Source organism: Calliphora vicina, chromosome 1 (assembly GCF_958450345.1).
Source record: "Calliphora vicina chromosome 1, idCalVici1.1, whole genome shotgun sequence".
NCBI lineage: Eukaryota > Metazoa > Arthropoda > Insecta > Diptera > Calliphoridae > Calliphora > Calliphora vicina.
Genome location: NC_088780.1, coordinates 157,755,332 through 157,776,258, shown reverse-complemented (window position 1 = coordinate 157,776,258; position 20,927 = coordinate 157,755,332). Strand labels below are relative to the sequence as shown.

The 20,927-nt window shown below is 26.5% G+C and overlaps 1 protein-coding gene across 1 annotated transcript in view; it reads left to right on the top strand.

Moving 5' to 3' along the window:
• Positions 1–12,116: 12,116 nt before the first annotated feature.
• Positions 12,117–20,927, top strand: part of Ptp99A (Protein tyrosine phosphatase 99A) — a 584,596-nt gene continuing 575,785 nt past the window's right edge. Inside the window, exon 1 of the mRNA XM_065503698.1 lies at positions 12,117–12,398. Coding sequence (XP_065359770.1) covers positions 12,281–12,398 — 118 coding nt within the window. The 5' untranslated portion in view covers positions 12,117–12,280. The remainder of the gene's footprint in view (positions 12,399–20,927) is intronic.

The following is a 20,927-nucleotide window of genomic DNA, read 5'->3' as shown; positions in this document are numbered from 1 at the left end:
TTAGAATTTTAACATTTTGTCATAAAATACTAATTTTCTGTGGAATAATGGCAAAAAAACTTTATTTTTAAACCAATGACCGATTAAATTTCTAAGCTAAACAATTAAAAAGAAAAATTACTTTTCACAAAAAAGAATAAAAAACATTGCTGAGAATATGACACTTAAAAGTTCAAATACCTTTTTATTGTAGGTGTAGAGTCATATACCAGTAAATGTTTAAATGTAAAATGATGGGGTAAAATAATCTTTGTTTAATTTTTTTTCCTGTTAAACAAAACACCTAAACTTAAGACAGAAGACTTAGAAAAAATAAAATAAAATAGAAATAAATAGAAATAATTGTGACTAGAAAATAAAAATAAAATAAGACAAAAAAAAAATGCTAAGAATAGATTCTGTGTAGGCTTTTGTTGGTCTAAACAACAGCAGCAGCAACAATTTTACAGACATTAAGTCTACTCAGTCGACTCAGTGTAAAGAAAACATTTATTTACCACCTTTTATTTCAACAATTTCTGTGTTTTTTTCATTTACTTTTTTCTTCCTAACAAAAATAATGTATTTCCCTTTTACCCAATACAGTGTGTATGTAATTTCTTGAAAATACTGAAAAAAACAAACCAAGAAATATATAAAATGATACAAGTTTATCATCATACTCATTGTATACAACACAGAATGTGTCAGTTTTGAAAATGAGTATTTTTTGTTTGCTTCATCCAACAACTAAAAAAAGTGTAAGAAAAGAGTGAAAAATAGTTTATTTTTGTGAAAAAGAAAAACAAACAAAAAAATTAAATAAAGAAAAGTATAGGAAAAATAAGTAAAATTTATTCAAGCACAATTTGAAAATCTTTTAAGTAGCACAACTAAGACATGAAATGACTGGCAGACTGTCTGTCAGACAGACAGTCAGTCAGACGGACACTAGAATTTACAGACAGACGTTTATTTAGAGAGACTGACACAAGCAGAAGTAGTAGATTGGCGGACTTTTAAAGATAATAGCTAAGTAAAGTATTTTTTAAAGCAAAATAAAAAATGGAGGTGTGTTGAGGAAAAAAAGTATATTGTATTAGTGCTTAAGGTAGACAAATTCAGAATGGTAAAAAAGTTTCGAATAATTTCAAAATGACACATGTGACAAAAGGTTTGATTAAACAAACCTTCGTTTTAAAGAACTTTATCGGTGATAAATAACTTAAAAATGAAGGATTTATATTAGAAGTAGGGTTTTTCTCCCGGGAATTCCCGGGACAATATTCCCGGAAATTTTGCCAATTTTGCACTACCCGATTCCCGGGATTTTTAGTCGGGATTCCCGGGAAATAAAAACTGACGAAACTACAAAGAAAACAATTTAGAACTCTATTTTTTTTTAAATAAAAGTGAAAAGTTTTTTTTACAGTTTTTCGTTTATATCTCGGCAATAATAGACCACTTATTATGAACATTTAAAAAAGCAAGAAAACTGCACGATCTAGATATAAAGGTGAATAATCTTCAATGCCAAGATTGACCGGTACGAATTATTACAGAAAACACTAGTAGAACAAAGGCCAATTTGGTATTTTCAAGTATGGAATTGATTTTGGCCATTTTGATAACAATGGCTTCATAATGAGTGTGTTTTGCAGATGTTGTAATATAAAAATTCACCTTTGATTCCAATAATTTGGAAATTTTCGAGATCAACATGAATTTTATCTCTTAACTATTCAGCTAAATGTATTGAAAACATTCCTGTTACTAAAAGTCTTAAGACATTTTTTTTCAATTCATTTTGAAAATGATAAACAAAACTGAATGAAGAAAATTTATTTTGAAAATGATAAACAAAACTGAATGAAGAAAAAACATTTTAACTCAATTTGTAGTAGATTTGAATCAACAAAAATTTAATCATTCAAAGTTTGAGTAAATTCTGTTATTAATTAACTTCAAAATTAATTAAATTTAAATGAAGCTTTTGAAGGAAGCTAAAGGCAGACATTTTTTAATTACGGATTAAGATTTTAGTGAATTAAGCTCAAATTGAATTAATTAATACGAAGCTCTATATATAATGATTATAATACAAAGTTTTTATATGAATTTTTGCTATAATATTCATAGTCTATAGTATTATTATATATTTCGGGAATAGTCGGGTACTCGGGAGTGTAGAGAAAAATTTTACCGATTCCCAGGCATCAAAAAACGTCGGGAAATTAAAAACCCTAATTAGAAGGCGAATATTTTGAACGCGATTTTTGTTTTTAATAATTTATATGTCATTTTTAATTGTATATATCTGTTATTCATACCCACTTACCTACAGAATATTATAGTATAAACAACAATGCTTTTTTTGCTTCGGAAATGTCGAATTTTGTGCCAATAACGCGTCATATGCGGGAAGTTTTGCTTTAGTTCTTTAATTTGAAAAAAAGCCGCTGAAGCACACCGAAGCTTATGGTGAATGTGTTCCATCGGTTTCAAGGTTCGAAAGATGGTTTATTCTGTTTAGAAGTAGTGATTTTGACACGGAAAACAAAGAGCTCCCAGTTCAGCCAAAAAATTTTGAAGACAAAATCAAAAAAATTTTCGAGACTTTTTAAACCACTACAAAATTTTGATGTATTGTGGTTCCAGTAGTACAAATTTGGTCCAAATTTTAAATTCATTAAAAAAATGTTAATTAAAATTTTGATTTTTTTAGACGTTTCTTCACATAATTAGTGATTACTAAAAAGCGGTTAGGCCGATATTATTGAAGTAAACTAAAAAAAATTTAAATTTACACATCCTTTAAAACGTTTATATATTGTGTTTTAAGCGACTCAGTAGTTTCGGAGTTATAATAACAAATTGAAGCAAAAAATATTTTTTTTACGTGAAAATAATATGTTTGTTTTAAAAAATTCATGAAAAATGGAAAACAGCAGAAATTGTTCAAGTTTATAACTTTATCGCAAAACCACATACAATAGCAACAAAATGAGATATCGATCAGAAAAATTGATGGATTCTTTATTGACAATAAAGTGAATTTGCTCATTTTCACAAAATTTTAGTTTTTTGTTTGATAGTCATAAAATTGAGTAGTTAATGTTCTTCTTTCGAATGATTGAACTTTGAAAATGTTTTCACCATGATATGTAAAAATTGAAGCAAAAAATATATTTTTTACATGAAAATAATAAGTATTTTTGTTTTAAAAAAATCAAATTGTTCAGATTTATTACTTTATCGTAAAGCCACATGTAATAGGAACAATATGAGATATCAGTCATAAAAATCGATGGATTCTTTTTGAATTTATTCACAATTAAGTGAATTAATCCTAGGGCCACCTAGATCGTGTGACCACGTGACCACAATAATCCGTGTATTGAAAGACCGTGCATCACAGAATATCAGACACATTTATCAACGAAAATCAAACACATTCTAGTAATCGGAAGAGGTCGTGTAATTCAATACCATAGGATTTATTTTCAAACACACAGTATTGAGGAAAAACTGCACTCTGTATCAGACACATTTATGCAAACTGATTCGACAAAATAGTGCGTATGTGCAATTTGGATAACCTTTTTACACGATGTGCTACTCTAATCTAAAAATGTGCTACTCTAATCTACTAATCTAAAGAAACAAAATTTTTCATAGATTTTTTACGAGCTGATTTTAATGGTTGATATGACTTGGCCAGTAATAGGATATTAGGAATTTTTAAAATACATCACAGACTAATTATTTCTTTTAAACAATGTGCCATCGGTTATACATTTTCCATCTATTTTATTTTCTTTTTAAATTTCTATTAAAGCTAATTATTAACTGAAAACAAAAAAACTTTAACAATTTTCTTTGCTTTCATTTATTTATTTTTTTTTTTTTTTATTTGCCAGAAATATATGAAACAGTTTACAAACTATTTTAATAGTTTAAGCGTTTTTGTATAAAACATACAAAAATATAGTGAAAAAAAAACAACACTAACATTAAATGCACTTCTCACATATTTACTTTCATTCATAAGAATGCTAAAGGCAAACAACATTTGCCTTTTATTTGAGTTTTTCCTTTTCATTTCCATTTTTTTTTTTAAATGAATTTAAACACATTCACCGGCAACAACAATTCTTTAACAAACGACAACATTCATATAAAATATTCAGATGTACACAAATCTACAGTCAAATTTATAACACCCACACGCATTTATACACCCCAGTCGTACAGAAAAAAACCCAGCAGTTTTACAAGTAGACAAAGTATCCTCTATTATATATTTTTGACATAAATGTGTTCTTTGTAATGTAATAAAAAAAAGTCAATTGGTTATTTTGTATATCCTAGGAAGTCTAGGGTGAAGTCAATTGTCATACTAGTGTCTCTAAGTAATCTACAGTGTAATCAGTTTAAACTTTTTTTGTGCTTCTCTATAGAAGGTAGGTTTTTTACTCAACAGATAACTTCTAATGGTGAGTCAAATATCAATAAGTTTCCCTTTGTAATCTGAAGTCAAACCAATAATCAGCTGGCTTTTTAACGTTACCTGTAATAAATTCGCCTTGACTTTGCCCAATAAATTCTCAAACAAAGCTTCTCTCTGTACGTCTGACTCTGCTTTAGAAACTCCTTTTGCTACCAGTTATATAATTTTTATATTGTAGCTTATATACTAGGGTTGTCATTCGAATAAAAATTATTCGAATAATCGTGGAAAAAAATATAATTTTTATTCGAATGAATAATATTTTTCGATTTTAAATAAAAAATGTTCGATCAATAGTTGTCGATTAATCGAATAGTCTAATAAATTTATTGTCAAGTTTCCAATTGTTTATTTATATAAATAATTCTTCTGTACGTGTGTTAGTAACTGAACTCCTCCTTAACGGTTGGTCCGATTTCGATGAAATTTGTTGTGTGTGTTTGAGTGGGTCCCTGGATGGTTTAGATTCACAATTGACCTATATAGGCACAATGGGCATGGCACCTACCATACAAAATAAAAATTTATATCTGGAATACTATTATAGCGGGAGTTTTCAAACTTTGTGGGAGCTATGGCAGAACAACGTTTGCCGGGACAGCTTAATGAAACAATAACAAAGTAGCAAAATAGCTCGACTAACCACTACATAGAGTTGATGCATCATGGCTAGCTAAGTACAAAAATTCTAAAATTTTTTAATTATAAGGATTGATTTTTTTTTAAAATTTTAAGTAAAGTTATAAATTTTGTTAGACGATAACTTAAAAAGGGTTAGTCTGAAGTTATTAAAATAAACTTAGAAAAGTTGAAATTTACATAGCCTTTAATTCACATATATATTGCATTTCAATCGGCTAAGTAGTTTCCGAGTTATAATAACAAATTTGAGCTAAAAATTATTTTTTTTATGTGAAAATAGCTAATTTTTTTGTTTTAAAAAAATCATGAAAAATCGAAAGCGGTATAAATTGTTCATATCGTAAAGCCACATATAATAGCAATAAAATGAGATATCGATCATAAAAACTGATTTATTATTTTCAAATTTATTCACAATTAAGTGAATTCGCTCATTTTCACAAAATTTTAGTTTTTTGTTTGATATATATAAAATTGGTCAGTAATGTTCTTTTTTCGAATGATTGAATTTTGGAAATATTTTCACCATGATATGTACAAATTTTCACACATATATTGTGTTTTAATCGGATCAGTAGTTTCGGAGTTATAATAGCAAATTGAAAGCAAAAATATATTTTTTACGTGAAAATAGCGAATTTTTATGTTTTAAAAAAATCATGAAAAATCGAAAATGGCAGCAATTGTTCATAGTTATTACATTATCGCAAAGCCACATATAATAGAACTAAAATGACATATTGATCATAAAAATGGATTTATTATTTTCTAATTTATGCACAATTAAGTGAATTCGCTCATTTTAACAAAATTTTAGTTTTTTGTTTGATATACATAAAATTCATCAGTAATGTTCTTTTTTCGAATGATTGAATTTTGGAAATATTTCCCCCATAATATGTGCACATTTTTGCGTATATACTGAGTTTTAATCGGCTCAGTAGTTTCGGAGTTATAATAATAAATTTAAGCAAAAAATATATTTTTTACGTGAAAATAGCGAATTTTTATGTTTTAAAAAAATCATGAAAAATCGAAAATGCCAGCAATTGTTCATATTTACTCCATTATCGCAAAGCCACATATAATAGCAATAAAATGAGATATCGATCATAAAAACTGATTTATTCTTATCGAATTTATTCACAATTTAGTGAATTCGCTCACAAAATTTTAGTTTTTTGTTTTTGTTTTCACAAAATTTTAGTTTTTTGTTTGATATACATAAAATTGTGTAGTAAATGTTCTTCTTTCGAATGTTTGAATTTTGAAAATGTTTTCAACATGCTATGTGCAAATTTTCACGTATATATTTTGTTTTAATCGGCTCAGTAGTTTCGGAGTTATAATAATAAATTTAAGCAAAAAATATATTTTTTACGTGAAAATAGCAAATTTTTATGTTTTATAAAAAACATGAAAAATCGAAAACGGTAGCAATTGTTCATATTTATTACATTATCGCAAAGCCACATATAATAGCAATAAAATGAGATATTGGTCATAAAAATCTATTTATTCTTTTCTAATTTATTCACAATTAAGTGAATTCGCTCATTTTAACAAAATTTTAGTTTTTTGTTTAATATAAAAAAATTCAGTAGTTAGTGTTCTTCTTTTGAATGACTGAATTCTCATAATGTTTTCCCCATGCTATGTACAAGTTTTCGCATATATATTGTGTTTTAATCGGCTAAGTAGTTTCGGAGTTATAGTATCAAATTGAAGAAAAAAATATATTTTTTACGTGAAAATAGCAAATTTTTATGTTTTCAAAAAATCATGAAAAATAGAAAGCGGAAGAAATTTATCATATTTATTGCTTTATCGCAAAGCCACATGTAATAGGAACAAAATGAGGTATCAGTGATAAAAATCGATTTATTCTTATCGAATTTATTCACAATTAAGTGATTTTGCTCATTTTCACAACTGTATTTTAAGTTTAATTTAATATTTTCGGACTAACCGTTTTTGAGTAATCTTTAATTATGTGGGGAAACGTCGAAAAAAAATCACGATTTTACTTAAACATTTTTTTTAAAAAAAAAACTGTCCATAGAATTTAAAATTTGGAACATATTTGTACTAATGGAACCACAATACATCAAAATTGTGTAGTGGAATAAAAAACATTTTTTCGATTTTGTTGCACTGTGTAATTTATACATTGGCTACATTGAACGACTTTCTAAAGGGTCTCTCATTAAGACTTTCCTATCATCGACATGTATGAATGTAGAATTTTCCTTGACTCTGTCGCATAAACCTGCCTAAACCGCTGAATTTGGTAGGATCTCGGTGTCCAATTGACATCGCTTTCACGTGAGATGATGATGCCCAAAAATCGCTTTCGCAGATTGTGCAATGTAGCATGAGCTGTATGGCAACCAAGCTATTACTTTTTCCCCCATGTGCATTGATATCGTCCCAAAGAACTGACTATTCTACGATATATATTTTTGACTGACTATTTGATGTTAATTATTATAGCTTCCGCTTAGAACACGCCCATTAAAAAATAACTAGTCTCATAGCTAATTATGTCGCAGTCACCCAGAACTGCTGGAATACATTCATGCTCTTTTACATTCATATACATTGACGCATAAAAGACGCACATGTGCATGTCGAAAAGGACACCATTTGTGCAATACAATTTTGTTCTTCCTTTTTCAGTTTATTATGAAATGCATACATACAGGAAAAAATGTTCATATAGTGTAAATATGAATAAATATTTGTAAAGTAAATCTTATACTGTTGGAAAATATGAATGTTGGCAGAGAAAAAAAACTTGTAAGAGCAAATGAAAAAAATTTAAACAATAAAAAAAAGAATTTATTTAAAATATGTAATATTTATATAAATACAGCAATGATACAATGAGACATGGAAAACAGAAGAGTTCTGTGATATGTATCAACTCAAATACAGATTTAAATGAATGCTCTTGTCAGAAAATAGAAAGCAAATAAGCTTTAACCCACTTTTTAATTTTAATTTTCAGATTGTAAAGGCTTTAATAGGATTTTTTTTTTAATATTTAGCAAAAGAAACTCTTTAAGGGATGTTGTTTCAAGAGTCATACAAAAAGAGCTAAACAGATCTTTCATTAATATAAATGAATAAACAACAATTCACACAAACTTAATTCGTTGAAAACAAATGGGTTAATCTGATTTCATTTCATTCCATAATTTCACTTTTCAATAATTTGACATTTTAATTAAAAATGAATTAATATTCTTTAGTTTGTGTTCTTCTTTATTTTTTTTTTTAATATACAATACATAAATACAAATATTTAATTCATATAGTTTTTCATGCAAGTATTATTGCATGATTATCATGTTTAATCAGTTGAATTTAATGGAGAAAAAACAAATTATTTAAGGCTTGTTTTTATGTGTGTATTTTTTATTTTATTATATTTATATTTTCTTCCTTTTAGCAAAATTTAAAGTTCATTTCACTTTTTATGCTGCGGGGTATTATTTATCATTATTATTATTAATACGAGCAGTATTATTATTTTTTTTGTTATTTTTATTATTGTATTAAAATTGAGTTTTAAAAAAATTTATGTACTCGTAAAGTTAAACCAAGTCAAGAGAGAAATAATTGAAGTGGCACAGTAGAAAAGAAGCTTTTGATATTTAAAAACATGAGTAACAAAGAAAATTTTTTGTAGCACGAGCTTTTCATGCAAAATAACGAAAATATTAAAACTTAATTCAAATTTCAAACTCAAATTAGCTTTTTCTATTAAATATTTATTTCGCAGTCATAATTCTTCATGTCCTACAGAACTCAATCTTTAAAGAATTAGGTTTTTACTGAATCATCCAAGTTTTCTTAAACTCAAATCCAAAAATGAGAAATAAATTTTTTTAAAGCTGCCTAAAAGTATGCTTTAGTTTATAATAATTTAATATTGTAGCGGTATAGTAGGGTTTTCATTCGAATAATATTTTTCGGCTTTAAATAACAAATTATCCATCAATTGTTGTCGATTAATCGAATAGTCGAATAAATTCATTTATTTGTACAAAACTATCTAATTAAAACAAGACCAATAACACGGTCAACAGCAAACTCAAAAATTTTTAGTACGATGTTATTAAAAAAAAACTTAGAAAAGTTGAGATTTACATAACCTTTAATCCGTTTATATATTGCGTTTTAATCGGCTCAATAGTCTCGGAGTTATAATAACAAATTGAAGCACAAAATGCAATTTTTTTTTGTTTTAAAAAAAAATCATGAAAAATCGAAAAAGGTAGAAATTGTTCATATTTATTACTTTATCGTAAGACCACATGTAATAGGGAAAAAATGAGATATCGATCATAAAAACCGATTGAGTCTTTTCGAATTTATTCACAATAAGTGAATTCGCCCATTTTCACAATATTTTAGTTTTTTGTTTGATTTACATAAAATTGAGTAGTTAATGTTCTTCTTTCGAATAATTGAATTTTGAAAATATTTTTCCCATTCTATGTAAAAATGTTTACATATATATTGTGTTTTAAATTTTAAACGGTGTTAAGAATCATTCCTAGGACGTTTATATGTTCTAGACGGTTGTTTACTGATATCTTATGTACATTTTTGTAGTTGATTGTTTCCATGAATTTTGAATGGTTTGCTACCTATGGACCTGAACATGGGAAAACGGTAAAAAAAAATCGATTTTTTTTTTTAATTTTTTGCGATTTTGATCTTGAAGATGAAGTTTTTTTGAAGTTATATGTTGATAATTTTTATTCTTTATGAGAAGCGCTACAACTTTGGCTCAGAGAGTAAATCATAAAAACTTCATCTTCACGATCAAAATCGCAAAAATTTTAAAAATTCGAAATAAATTTAGAACTAAATTTGTTTAAGCTGCCTAAAAATATGCTTTAGTTTATAATAATTTAATAGTTTATGGCCCAAAACACTTAATTCATTTAGTTTTTTTCTTACTAACTTATATTGACCTACCTAAACGGTGTTAAGAATCATTTGTAGGAAGTTTATATGTTCTAGAAAGTTGTTTATTGAGATCTTAGGATCTTAGGTTTTCTTGAGTTTAGAACGGTTTGCTACCTATGGACCTCAACAGGGGAAAAAGGTAAAAAATCGATTTTATGGCGATTTTGATCTTGAAGATGATCTTTTTTTGATTTTATATGTTCACAGTGTTCTTTATGTCAAGGGCTACAACTTTGCCTCAGAGTGTAAATCAAAATTCCGAACTGTTTGCAAGATATTAGCCTGAGAAAATTATCACTTTTTTGCAAAAAGTGCATGACTTTGGGCAAAACTGCGAGACACGGGTCATTTTCTTTTTGGTCTTTTATCACGTAGTTGTGTCCGTATATGGTTTTTGTGAAAAGGCAAATTTTTTTTTTTAAATGTTTAAGTGCTCACATCTAGAATTGTTCTTTTTAGTGTAAAAATACGATTGTAAAAGTTTTCGAACTTTGCCTTCCCGAGCCGAAAGAGTCCTGAAGTTTTCAAAAAGGCTATCGCCAACAGCTTCCGCCTGACTGATACCTGCGCTATTCTCTAAAGTGGAGATTGCCATTAGTTGTTCATCATATTCTTTGCTTACCAATATTGCAACAACAAACTTTAAATTAATATTTAATATTTAACAATCGTATTTTTACACTAAATGGCACTATACTGAGCATCTATAAAAATCGGAAATCGATTTTATAAAACCACCCTAGTGTAATACAATACATAAAGTGTGATTTGTATTTATGTTAGTTCAAAACACTGTGCTGTTTGATGTAGTGTTTATTCAATTGGAAATTTCTGCTTGAATATTTTTTCAAGCTCAAACAATTAACTTTGTGTTAATGAATATCGAATTGGTTTAAGGCAAACATGGCTATACATAAGTATGGGTTAAACAAATTATTTTACAGGCAAAATTTCAAAATGTTTTGCAAGAAAAACATTTGTACTCTTCAAATCTTATGGAAGATTTTAAGCAAATATTTTTATTTTAATTTTTAGTTTGTTTACTAAAATGACTCTATTATTTACATAAAATTTCTTTTATTTGTTGTGTAAACCTTAATTAAGAAGGAATTTTTTGTAGAAAAATATTTTTTTAAAAAACAACACATACAATTTTCAAATTATTTACATCTACTTCATATGTATTTTTGTAATTTATTTCAGATTAAAAAATATCTTTTTATAAAAATGGGGAAAAAAGGAAAAATAAATTGGTACTAAACAAACAACAACAAAAAATTCTCTATGATTTTGATATGCGAACAAAAACCCAAAGAAAGAGCGAGCCAGAGACAGAGAAAATATTTTACTGGTTTAATGAAACATCAGAGAAATTTATGATTTAAAGTCTACAAATAAATATGAAATAAAAAATATATAAAAAAAGAAATCATATAAAATACTCACACAAAATATAAATTGCCAACAAAATGCAATTGTATAAAAAACAAGCTACTAACAAAAACAACAATAATAGCAACAACAAACAAATGACTAAAACAAAACTACGAATACAACTAAAACTAAAACTACAGCAAAAACAAATTCATGTGAGAATAAATATGAAATCATGTAATAAAAATCAACAAAAATATAATAGAAACAACAAATATAACAAATAAAATAGAAAAATATATATGTATTTTAGACAACAAAAAAAAAAATAATAAAAAAAATTCCATTTTTGTTGTCACAATAAAAACAAAAGATTTTTATCATACAACAAATAAAAACCAACAAACGAAAAATGTACACTATCTACTGGAGATTCTTTTAAACAATAGTGAAATTGCAGAACAAAATAACAAATTTATCGTAACTTAACCACCGAAATAGACAAAAACTAAAAGCAAAAATTCATGCACATACACACACACAACAATTTAAACAAAAAAAAATATATATATTTGTACATAAAAAAATATAAACAAATAAATACAAAAACTATATATATATACTACATACAAACATATATAAATTATTTGTAACTGTAATAAACCAAAATAAATAATAGAAATAGTATCACATATTTTTATTATTTGAAACAATAAAACCACAAACGATACCCAGCAATAGCAACAATCCATAAAAGACTTGTAAAAATCCCTATAAAATCAACCTCAAAAGATGGCTTTGCGTATTTCGGCGAAATATAAAAATCATTTAGGACTCATCATTTATGGTTTCACTGGTCTCCTGCTGTTGACAACAGCAACCTCATACACATTAGCTGGCCGTTTATTTGGTAAGTTTTGCTCCACTTCAGTTTGTTTTTTTTTAATGGAAAAATGATTTTATTATCAAAAATTAATCAAAAAATTTGTATAAATATAAAAATAATTTATAGCCTTTGCATATGCTTTAGTTTTTGTATTTAAGATATGATTAAATGGATACGATAAAATATAAAAAATAAAATACACAGGTCAAAGGCAAAAAAAGACTTGACTAACCACTATATAGATTTGATGCATCATGGCTACATAAGTACAAAAATGGTAAAATTTTTCAATTCTATGGATAGATTTTTTTAAAAAAAAATGTTTAAGTAAAATTATAAATTTGGTTAGACTTTTCTCCACATAATTAATGATAACTCAAAAAGGGTTAGTCCGATGTTATTAAATTAAACTTAGAAAACTTGAGATTTACATAACCTTTAATCCGCATATACATATAATGCGTTTCAATAGGCCTTGCAGTTTGGAGTTATAATAAAAGATTGAAGCAAAAAACTTATTTTTTACGTGAAAATAACAAATTTGTTTTTATTTTATAAAACTCATGAAAAATCTAAAACGACAGATATTGTTCAGGTTTATTGCTTTATCGCAAAGGTACATGTACCTACGAACAAAATAAGATATCGATCATAAATATTGATTGATTCTTTTCGCACTTATTCACAATTAAGTGAATTTGCTCATTTTCACAAAATTTTACTTTGATTTAAATGAAATTGAGTAGTTAATGTTCATCTTTTGAATTTTGAATTTCAATTGTATTTCAATCGGAGCAGTAGTTTCGTTATAATAACAAATTGAAGAAAAAACAAGTAAGAGTGCTATATTTGGCTGTGCCGAATCTTATATACCCTTCACCAAATTATACTTCAAAATTTTAAATATTTTAAGGTAAACAAAATTTAATTTTTTTCCAGTTGTTTTTTTCATTTTTTGTAAAAAATTTTTTTCGATTTTATTTTAAATTTTTTAAATTTTTTTTTTGTGAAAAAAAAAAAATTCGGGTTAAAATTTTTTTTTTCCGATTTTGATCCATTGTAGGTCCAACTTACTATGGTCTTATATACTTCGTTGCAAATGTCTTTGAAAAATCTACCATTAGATATCAATATCATTTGAAATCTAGGTTGTCTTGGTTTTTTTCCTCATATCTCAGCCATTTGTGGACCGATTTTGCTGATTTTAAATAGCAAAATTCTCGAAAGCATGTCTGACAGAATTATTGAAGATTTGGATCCCGAAGATATCTGGGGTCTTCAGAAAATTGATTTCAACAGACAGACGGACGGACATGGCTTAATCGACTCCGCTATCTATAAGGATCCAGAATATATATAATTTATAGGGTCGGAAATGAAAAATGTAGAAATTACAAACGGAATGACAAACTTATATATACCCTTCTCACGAAGGTGAAGGGTATAAAAATATATTTTTTACATGAAAATACCAAATTTTTTTGTTTTAAAAAATTATGAAAAATCTAAAACAGTAGAAATTGTTCAGATTTATTGTTTAATCGTAAAGCCACAAATAATAGGAACAAAATGAGATATCGGTCATAAAAATCGATGGATTAGTTTTGAATTTAGTCACAATTAAGTGAATTCGCTTATTTTCACAAAATTTTAGTTTTTTGTTTGATATACATAAATATGTTCTTTCGAATGATTGAATTTTGAAAACGTTTTCCTCATGCTATGTGTAAATTTTCATATATATATTGCATTTCAATCGGTTCACTAGTTTCGGAGTTATAGTAACAAATTGAAGCAAAAAAATATAGTTTTTATGTGAAAATAGCAATTTTTTTGTTTTAAAATAATGATGAAAAATCGAAAACGGCAGAAATTGTTAAGATTTATTACTTCATCGCATATGTAGTAGGAACAAAATGGGATATCGATCATAAAAATTGATAGATTATTTTTTAATTTATTCACAATTAACTGAATTCGCACATTTTCAATAAATTTTATTTTTTTGTTTGATTTACATAAAATTGAGTAGTTGGTGTTCTTCTTTCGAACGATTGAATTTTGAAAACGTTTTTCTCGTGCTATGCATAAATTGTCATATATATAATGCATTTCAATCGGTTCACTAGTTTCGGAGTTATAATAACAAATTGAAGCGAAAAAATATAGTTTTTATGTGAAAATAGCCATTTTTGTTTTAAAAAAATCATGAAAAATCGAAAACGGCAGCAATTGTTCAGATTTAATGCTTCAACGCAAAGCCACATGTAATATTAACAAAATGAGGTATCGGTCATAAAAATCTATGGATTAGTTTTGAGTTTATTCGCAATTAACTGAATTCGCTCATTTTCAATAAATTTTTTTTTTTCTTTGATTTACATAAAATTGATCAGTAATGTTCTTCTTTCGAAGGATTGAATTTTGAAAACGTTTTCCTCATGCTATGTATAAATTGTCATATATATATTGCATTTCAATCGGTTCATTAGTTTCGTTATAATGACAAATTAAAGCAAAAAAATATATTTTTTACGTGAAAATACCAAATTTTTTTTTGTTTTAAAAAAATTATGAAAAATCGAAAACGGTAGAAATTTTTCAGATTTATTACTTTATCGCAAAGCCACATATAATAGGAACAAAATGAGATATCGGTTATAAAAAGCGATGGACTATTTTTGAAATTATTCACAATTAAGTGAATTCGCTCATTTTCACAAAATTTTAGTTTTTGTGAAAATGAGCGAATTCACTTAATTGTGAATAAATTTTAAAAGAATCCATCGATTTTTATGATCGATATCTCATTTTGTTTCTGTTACCTGTGACTTTGCTATAAAGCCATGGTAGGCGTTTATATTGTTCAGGTTACGATGATTTTCGTCAAACAACACGAATGTGAACAAAAGAGCGTAATAGAACGTAAAAATACACACAATTCATTCAGTTTCTTGATGTTGTTGTGGATATTTTATTTTTTACCCAAAAGAGCCTCTTTTTGCCTACCAATGCTATAAAGCAATAAATCTGTACAATTTCTGCCGTTTATTGTTATGGATCCAGTTTTCATCGCAAGTAATGATTCGGTGTAAAAATAATTTTTTTATAGCGTTCTCGCGTTATTTCAGACTTCAGTTCGTATGGTACCCAATTACATTGCTTTCGTATAACTCCTGCTGTTCGCAAACATTTTGATATTCTTGCTTGAGTAGCTCCCAATGATATTGCAAAATCTTGCTGAGTTCATGGAGTAATGCCTCCAATTCTTGGTGTTCAAACAAAATATGCAATAACAAATCAATGCCAAAATTCTTAAAATTATATGAAACGAATAAATAACTTACTAAAAATTTAAATTCTGACCCAGAGTACACAAAGTTCAGTGATAAGGAGGGCGTATGATAAATAATTATAATTAAACATATTTCATACGTCATGGTGGTTTACTAGTAGGTGAGTAGAAATTTATGTTTAAATACAAAAAATTACTATGAGTTACAAAATATGAAAATTTTTTTTAACAAATTATCAAAAGTCGGTATTTTAAGTCTCTTGATAATTAAATGAAATTTTTTAAACAGGTATATTTCTGATATTCCCAAAATGTTTGTTAATTTTTTTTATATCATTAGTTGATTATCAAATACCTAAGAGAAATTCAATATTACAAAAAACTATACATTATTAAACACTCCCTTTTTTTGAATAAAAAAAAACATTTCTACCAACTATAAACCTATTTATGTAGATTTAATTTCGTGTAAAAACTCAATCTGTTTTTTTACGGCTAAAATCATTATTATTTTTTAAATACTAAAACAAATACTTTTATATGTATACATTGTTAAAACAATGTTTTAAAAACAAATACAAATATAATTTGTTTATATTTATGTATATTTAAAAAATCATTAAATTTCCATAAATAAATAATAAAACTGTCATCATTTGTTTGCCTCAAACAACAAAGCTAAAGAAAAAAAAGTCAAATAAAAAATTAAATAAATACATATATACTTTATTTATTTTTTACACATACATACATATAAACATTGATACAGAAAATATTTATGAATATTATTTTAATTAAAACTTGATGTTTATATAATAAAAAATAATTTATACACGTTGATTTTATAGGTTTTAATTAATAAATTACAAACTAACTGGCATGTTATCTGTCAATAATCTTGACAGCTTATTGACATTTATAAAATTTTACAAAAAACTGTTGTTATTATTATTATAATTTTCATATTTGGTTTTTTTTCTCCAAACCCCTAAAAGTATGATAATTATTTTGTTTATTGTCTTCTTGACTTGTGATAACAGGATTTTGTTTTCATATACAGGTTATAATAGTAATAATAACAACAAGTATAAATAGTTATAAATATTGATGCTGATTTTAACAAAGATTATAGCCACAACAAAAACTTAAAAACCTTTTTAGGCCTAAGGTAAATGATTAATTAATTAATAGAAAATATTATGATTTTACAGTTTATTACATAGATATTATGTATATATGTAAGTTGAGGATGTGACAACAAATTATAAAACAAAAGAAATACGATGTTTCTATTAAAATCTATAGACTTTTGTTTTGATTTTTGAGAACTTTTTTAATGTATTTTAATGATATAAATGATTTATTATAATTTATAAATCATATGAATATGTAAACGTTGATTTATAATAGGTTTTAAATTTATCAAAACACTATGGCTGAATTTCCAAACTTTGCGGAAAAAGTAGATTTTTCAAAATTTTTGTATAGTGTTTAATTGTCAAAATATTAGAAAGAAAACATTGATACAAATAATGAAAATTGACAACCCTTAACACAGAGCAACAAAGTCGAAAAAATGTTGATGTATTGTGCGTCCAGTAGTACAAATATAAATTCTATGGAGAGTTTTTTTTTAAATTTTTAAGTAAAATTGTGATTTTTTTTAGACGTTTCTCAACATAATTAATGATTACTCTAAAATGGTTAGGCTGATATTATTAAAGTAAACTTAAAAAAATTAAATTTACATATCCTTTAACCGTTTATATTTCGAGTTTTAATCGGCTCAGTAGTTATGGAGTTATAGTATCAAATTGAAGCAAAAAAATATATTTTTTACGTGAAAATAGCAAATTTTTTTGTTTTAAAAAAATCATGAAAAATCGAAAACGGTAGAAATTGTTCATATTTATTGCTTTATCGCAAAGCCACATGTAATAAGAACAAAATGAGATATCGATCATAAAAATCGATTTATTCTTTTCTAATGTATTCACAATTAAGTGAATTCGCTCATTTTAAAAAAATTTTAGTTTTTTGTTTGATATACATAAAATTTATCAGTAATGTTCTTCTTTTGAATGATTGAATTTTGAAAATATTTGCCCCATAATATGTACAAATTTTTGCATATATATTTCGTTTTAATCGGCTAAGTAGTTTCGGAGTTATAATAATAAATTTAAACAAAAAATATATTTTTTACGTGAAAATAGCAAATTTTTTTGTTTTAAAAAAATCATGTAAAATCGAAAACGGTGCAAATTGTTCAGGATGTAATAGGAACAAAATGAGATACAGACCATCAAAATCGATGGATTTCTCTCGAATTTATTGACAATTAAGTGAATTCGCTCATTTTCACAAAATTGTATGTTCTTTTTATATCCTACACCACCTTAGTGGGGAGGGTATAATGCGTTTGTGCAGATGTTTGTAACGCCCAAAAATATTAGTCTAACACCCACCTTGAAGTATACCGATCGACTTAGAATCACTTTCTGAGTCGATTCAACGATGTCCGTCCGTCTGGCTGGCTGGCTGACTGTCCATGTAAACCTTGTGCGCAGAGTACAGGTCGCAATTTTGAAGATATTTCGATCAAATTTGGTACATAATATTTTTTCGGTCCAGGGACCAAGCCTATTGAAACTGGCTGAAATCGGTCCATTATTTCACCTATCCCCCATACAAATGTCCTTCCGAAACTAGACTTTATCGGTCATAAATGTTTAATTTATATAGGTATCTACACAAATTTCGCTGAAAATAATTATTATGTACAAGGAATTCATGTCACCAAATTTTGTTACGATCGGTCCATAATTAGTCATAGCTCCCATATAGATCCGCTTCCGAAAATCACTTTAACGTGCATAAATCGCTTAAAAATGTGGGTATACTCACAAAATTCAATATAGTTAACTTTCATATAGACATAAATCACACGACCCAATCACCATGAAGATCGTTCCATAATTGGTCATAGCTCCCATATAAGGCCCACTTCCGAAAATCTCTCAAAAATATAAATTATTAATATTTTAAAAGAAAAAATTTTTTTCTCTTTTACTTAGTGTAGGGTATTAAATGGTTTTCTTGTTTGTTTTTTAAATGTACTGTTTACAGAAAAACTAGCTTTTTTCTCTTAAAAAAAAATAATTTTGATAACAAAAACTTTATTCCCAAAATCGTACATACTTTATTCACAAAAACTTACCTTTTTTCTTACTTTACTTTTTTCACAAAAATTTTAATTTTTTTTTTATAAAAGTCCTTGTTTCGCAAAAAGTTCTTTTTCACGAAAATGCACTGAAAATTTTAAATTTTTTTTTTCACAAAATCTTAGTTTTTCACGAATATGCAATCTGAGAATCCACATATCAAAGTATTTTGTTATTTAAGTCCCCATGTTATAGTAACTGCTTGCCTTTAATGGCAACACAGTTTTAAATAACGAAATATAATGCCAATGTTTAAATAGTTGTAAGTAATTATACTATATATTTAAAACAAAAAAACTCAATTTTTACAAATATATTCGAAAAAAATTATTATTTCTTCATAAAACCAAATCGTTTCTGTTGGTGATCCTAAAAGGAATAAATATTTATGTATACGAACTTTTCCATACAAATAACAAAAATATAACACTTTACGTTAAAAACTCATCAGCCGAATTCCTGTAATCATGCAAAAAAAAAAAAAATTGCCCACTTTTTTTTTTTTTTGTAAAATTTTGCCCAAAAAATAATCAATTACTGTTTGCAAACAGGTGTGTAGAATGAAGCCAGCCAGATGATATAGACGAATGGGTGCGTGAGAGAGCCGGAGTGAAAAATTACCAATAATAAATATAAAAATATTTTTCAACATGCAATCAAGTTAAAAATAAATAAAAACACTTTACCGTTTAACAACTACATAAAAACATTATAAGTAATACAATACATACAGCAAAACCTACAAAATAACCGACTATTTTACAAAATAATAACAACATCAGTGACAACAATAGCAAAAACAATGTGGAAAACAACCAAAAAAACAAACAGGGAGGGACGATTAAAATAAATTTATGTGACACTTCCGCACATTTATTGGATTTTAAATGAATTATAAATATGAAAACTTGGAAAATAAAAGTCAACAGAAATATGAATATTTTTGTATTGAAAAATATGGCAATAGCACAACCCAGCAAAGGTTTTTAAAAGTCATATAAAGAAAAACTGATCTTTGTGACCCTTGACCTTTCATACAATATTTCTAATAGCAAACAAATGGTTTTAGGTTTTTCTTTTTTACAAAATCTCAACAAAATTGTATTTAATTTGTTTTCACATCTCACTGGGTTTTGAACTACCAAAAAAAAACCAACTGCCATTATTTATGAAATAATAAACCACTTCAGCAACATTTTTACGGGGTATGACAAAATGTGTTCGGCGTGGATTTATATAAACTGAAATTTAAAATTATTAAATACCAATAACAAACAACTTAACCTCAATAATAAACAACAACAACAGCAAAAATAATGATGTAGGTTGCTGTTAATATTAAATAAAATACAACATAATATAATATTACAACTAAATCAAAAAATAATACTTGTACTACTAAAATAACAACACACCAACATATATATTTTATGACCCCAGCATCACCTCTAAATCAACTAGTCGATTATAAATTTGATTTAATATTGTGTAAAAATATTGAATTTTTTTTTTTGAGAATTTTTGAAACCTAATAAATCAAGGTTTGTTTTTGTAATTTGATTTTACGAAATATTTTAAAATTATTTTATTTTGCCATAATACGACCTACATGTAAATATTGATTTGTGTAAGTGTTTTGTAATTATTTATTAAAAAATTAATTTTTCGTATGTAATGGATTGTAGGAGCAAATATGTAATACTGCTATATTCGGCTGTACCGAATCATATATAACTTTCGCAAAGTTTGTGAAAATTTGGCCCACTGTGGCTTCGCTGGAAAGTTTTTCCATATTATCTACATGTACATGACTAGTAATTGACATATAGGCAAAGATAGAAAAAAAAATCTCAGCCATTAGTGATTTACCCAATTTTTAATAGCAACCGAACCAGAACAATAATTGATATATTGATGTTATATTCAAGTTATTAGTTTAAGAAAAGTTGATTTTAACAGACAAATGGACATCGATATATGGATGTGTCAGAAGCTAAAAGGCCTAAATAAACAAATGCTTCTGAAAAAATCCAA